General features: G+C 49.2%; 1 protein-coding gene across 2 annotated transcripts in view; it reads right to left on the reverse strand.

The window, feature by feature from the left end:
* The window catches only part of Acsbg1 (acyl-CoA synthetase bubblegum family member 1), a 42635-nt gene that overhangs the window by 2263 nt on the left and 35736 nt on the right, over nt 1-4636 (reverse strand). For both annotated transcript variants that reach the window (XM_023712502.1, XM_023712501.1), the window contains 2 exons: nt 2106-2245; nt 1510-1756 (listed from right to left, as the gene is read on the reverse strand). In XM_023712502.1, the coding sequence (XP_023568270.1) occupies nt 1510-1756; nt 2106-2245 (387 nt within the window). The remainder of the gene's footprint in view (nt 1-1509; nt 1757-2105; nt 2246-4636) is intronic.

Genomic DNA, 4636 nt, shown 5'->3' on the forward strand with positions numbered 1-4636 from the left:
AAAAAAAAAAAAAAAAAATTTATTCTAAGGCTGGTGGTCTTTTTGTGTGTGGAACAGAGGACCTGTAAACTAGTCCAAAAATAGAAATAAACACGCCTATAGCTTTTGCCTTAGGCTCTTGAACATCATCTCCCTGAGACCAATACTCTGCCATGTTGTATGGCAGTATGGCGGCCCGTGGAGAGGCCCCTTGGCCAGAATAGGTCTGTCTCACACCAAGGAACTGAGGCATCCACAGTCACATGACAGAGGCATTGTGGCCTCTAGTTTTGGGTGATGGCCCCTGGCCCACAGTGACTTCAGGAGAGATTCCAACCAGAACCACAGCTGAGATGTGCATCTCCCAGGCCCACTGAAATGAAGACAACAATCCACTAGGGGGCGCTTGTCAACACAGCAACAGGTCGCTAACACTCCAATGGCCTCTTGTTGATCACAGCTGTAGTGGACTGTGATGGGGTGTGGAGCCCCTGTTACTAACAAGACCTCCCCCCTCAGTTTTTCTCAGCTTTGGTTTTTCCCACCTGAAGCATGGGTGAGGTCCCAGGTAGCCTATGTCACCCGAGACTGTAACTGGAAGCTTCAACATCAGAGTCTGCCGCGGGAGGATATCTTGCATTTGCTTGACCTTGCATTATTTTGACAGCCCCAGATAATGAGATGTGGAGGCCTCCAACCAGCATTCAGCGTTGCTGAGTTTAGCCATGCTGGCATTGAGGGGGGCCATGAGCACCCCAAGATGCCACAGTCAGGAGCAGCTTCCTTTGGCCAGCCGAGGATGCACCTCAGGCTTCTTTTGCCCTGCATTGTGTTCCAGACAGTGCCATCCCTTAACCTATTACACGAGCTGACTGCAGATGACAGCAGCGTCCCCTATGGCCAGGCAACACCAGTCTCAACACCAGCAGGTTCAGGCATTACCTGGTGGGTCCACTTGGGTTTGAAAGGAACAACAGTCCCACAGTTATGCCAAAACCAAGGGCTATGTTCAAATTAATAAGTCCTGGCACATAACCAATTCCTGGGGAATTTGCTCCAGGATCTTCCACTGTAGACATCAAAGCCCATGATGCTCAAGGGCCTACATAGAACAGTGTAGTTCTGTATAACTTGGGCATGTTTCTCCAAATACCTCAAACCATCTTGTAATACCTATCACTAACACAACGGAAATGCTGTATAAATAGTTGCTCATTGTGCTGTTTAGGGAATAACTGCAAGAATGCAGTCTATATGCTCAGTACAGGAGGAACATTTTTTCGGCAATAGTTTCTGTGTATAGTTTATTGCATCTACCTGTGTGGAACCCACAGCTACACAGCGTCGACTGTATGCACAACCACAGACCCACACTGCCGGTAGTTCCTGTCTGCCCACAGGAAGACACGTTATAACTGCCATCCAAAACCCTATTCCAGGCCTTTGCCAGCTATGATTGCTTCCTTGTGGACTCCTGCCTGGCACTGTGTGGCCTCTGCTTCCCACAGCCCCTGGGACAGGGGAACCTACCCAGCTCTCCTCCTGAGATGGAGAAGTCTCTCTCAAGAATGGCCCACTTCTGGATGTGATAGGGCCGGGCAGCCGCATTTGCATTGACCCTCCGAATGCCCTCTTCGATGGCCTGGTACACAGCTTCATCCCGCTGGCTCACAATCTCAGACACGGTGCTGGCTCTGCTGCCCACCCTCTGGCAGAACTCCACAGCTTGCTCTGTCAGGTTGTCCGTTGGGTTAGAGGTGTCTGGGTCCAGCGTGCACTGAAAAGCCAGAAAACAGCTGAGCACTGGCCGCACTCTGCAGGAAGCAGACAATGAGGAGCTAACTACAATGGGCTGCTTCAGAGAAGGCCCTAGAATGAACAGTGCCACCGTGTGGGGCCCTCAGTCAGTGACATCATCACCTGTAAGAGGGGGGTTTGCTCCTGCCTGTCTATACAGGCCTGAGTTCCTTCTGGGGGATGGAGGAGAGCTCATCTCAGTGGCCTGTTGGCCTGAAGTTCCCTGTGCTGTAACTGCTCAGAATCAAGTCAGATGGGCCCTGGGTTGCAGGGTTTCTGTCAGGCTGCATTCCCCCACCGCTACCCCCTCAGGCCAGCACCACACACACCTTCAAGGTGAGCAGCATGGACAAGAACTTTCTCTGGTCGCCGATAAGCATGGCATTGCTGATGATGGGCAGCTCCGTCTTTACAGCCTCCTCAATGGGCACGGGAGGCACATTCTCCCCACCAGCCGTGATGATCAGCTCTGGGGAAGGAAGGCCCATCCCACTAGGTATACAGGTACTGGCTGAACACAGCCTGACCTCAATCCCAGCTTGTGCCCAAGGGAGCCCTCTCACACTCACAGGGACCGGGGTGCTCCTGAGGACACTGCCACCCAGAAGTCTGGCCCTGGTTCCTTCTGCAGTGCCCTTCCACCCCTGTTGCAGGTGTTGATTCTGACATAGACCCCAACTCCCTACTCACAAAGCTTTTTCACCATGCCCAGGGCTGTAATCTACTCTTGAAAAAAAGAACAAGCCAGCTCCCTTATCATTTTTAGAGAAGAGAACTGAGGCACAAGCTCAGCCATGTCCAAGGTCACACACGAGAAAGTAGCAAAGCCAAGGCTTAAAGTTAGTCCAGTTCCGGAGCCACCATACAAATTTCTCTTATGGAGCTGGTGGTTTTCCCGCAGGCCTGCCACCTCTCTGTCCCTTCTGCCCACAGCCTATTCTGCACTGTCCACTCCTCCACCCTTCAATCCACACCAACCTCTCCCTCCTTGAGCTTTCTTTTCTCACCACGTCTTTCATTCACCTTTCATTCACCTTTCATCCTGACAGAGGAAGGACAGGGGAGGGAACAAGTCAAGTCTGAGATGTGTTATAGACATGTGCCAACACCTCTGGGTGAAGGTAATCATGTGCTGCCAACAAGGACTAATGCAAAATTTTAAAAATTAAAAAAATATGTTGAGTCTCTGTGTGCAAAGCGCTCAATGCGCTAACTGGTCTTTGAGTGAAAAGTCTGTGAAGATGGTGCAGCTAACTAGAGTGAGACTGTACCCCACCCCACCTGTCTGAGTCAACAAAGCTCACTGGTGCCCCCTGTCTGGTTCCCTACCACCATGGGGCAGCAAGACGAGGGGTGACTAGGCACCATGAGGCAGGTGCACGGGTCTCAGTGGATGCTGGGTAGGAGACGGTTTGGCAGGCAAAGGTGGATGTCAACAGGCACAGAGGCTTTGGGGTTGCAGACAGTGTGTAAGAGACACAGAACAGACTGGCACCCGAAGCTCCCCTGGGGCCGGGGATGGTCTCAGATCAAGTGTTGGGGACCACAAATGGCTAATTTCGCATACTTCCCTAAGGGATCAGTGAAGGCGTGGGATTATTGGTATCACCTTTTGAGATTTCCCATTATCTCTTTAGGGATAGGCCATCCTCTCTCACCCACTAAGACTAAAACTAAGACCACTAAGACTGCAAAACAGTCCAGGGCAGGATCTTTCTTAGCCTAAGATCATCTCTGCTGTCTTGAGTCACCCTAAGTTCTCTGTTGTTGCTTTTTAAGTCATCGACCTTGAATCTTTCCTTAATCCCTCCTATCATTGTAGAGCCCCAGTAAATAGTGGCTGGCTTGGAGTGTCTTGGTCTCTGACTAGCCAGAGACATTGACCTCCCAGCCCCTCTTCATGCATTACTAAATTTGCGTGCTACTTATTTAATCCTTTCACCATAGCCCTCATACAATCAGTTGGGATCTTGACCAGGTCCCAAATAAGGTTTTAGGACACACTGGGCCTGAGACTATAACAGCAGCCCTACCATAAAGCCACAGAAATTAAGATCCCCTAATAGCCAGGCATGGAGGCTCTAATCCCAGCACTCAGGAGGCTGAGGCAGGAGGACTGATGTGAGTTTGAGATCAGCCTGGCCTACAAAGTGAGGTCAAGGTTAGCCTGAACTACAGAGTTGAGACCCTGTCTCTAAAAGACCAAGAATGGGGACGGGGGAGATGGCTCAGTAGAATAAAAGCTTCCTTGGCAAGCATAAAGGCCTGAGTTCAATCTCTGGTTCTGCCAAAAAAAAAAAAAAAAAAAAAAATAAAAGATACCTACTTAGAAAAGAGCACTGGACATTTGGATGAGGAATACTAGGGAAAAGAAAAACTGTTACATGGACTAGAAGGCTTGCAGATACCTTTTCAATGACTTAAAAACCATTAAATATTGTGAAGAATAGAAAACTATGAACCATTGTATGACTTAAGAAAAATCTACCCCATTTTGCTGGACAAAAATGTCCCTTGAGGGCAGCACACTTTCTATTTTCACCTATGTCTAAGGCGTTTGATATGCAGACAAATAGTGATGTTCAGCTCAATGGCCTATGTTGTAGGGGAATAATATCATTAAGCCTCTCTTCTGGAGGGTTAACATCTTTGCAGACCAAAAAAATTGAGTAAAAGAAGGGCTACAAGGATAGCAAACATTTTGGCCCTAGCCCTTCAAGGTCAGTGAGGACTCAGGCCATAAGAGAACTTGTATACTGTAACATGCTGTAACTCAGTGGTGTCCCCAGTTTTCTGTTCAAGGAGATTATGGGGCCACAGAGGAAAGTGACCGATGATGTAGAGGTGCCTCAGAAAAATA

The sequence above is a fragment of the Octodon degus genome, unplaced genomic scaffold (genome assembly GCF_000260255.1).
Source record: "Octodon degus isolate 3935 unplaced genomic scaffold, OctDeg1.0 scaffold00026, whole genome shotgun sequence".
NCBI lineage: Eukaryota > Metazoa > Chordata > Mammalia > Rodentia > Octodontidae > Octodon > Octodon degus.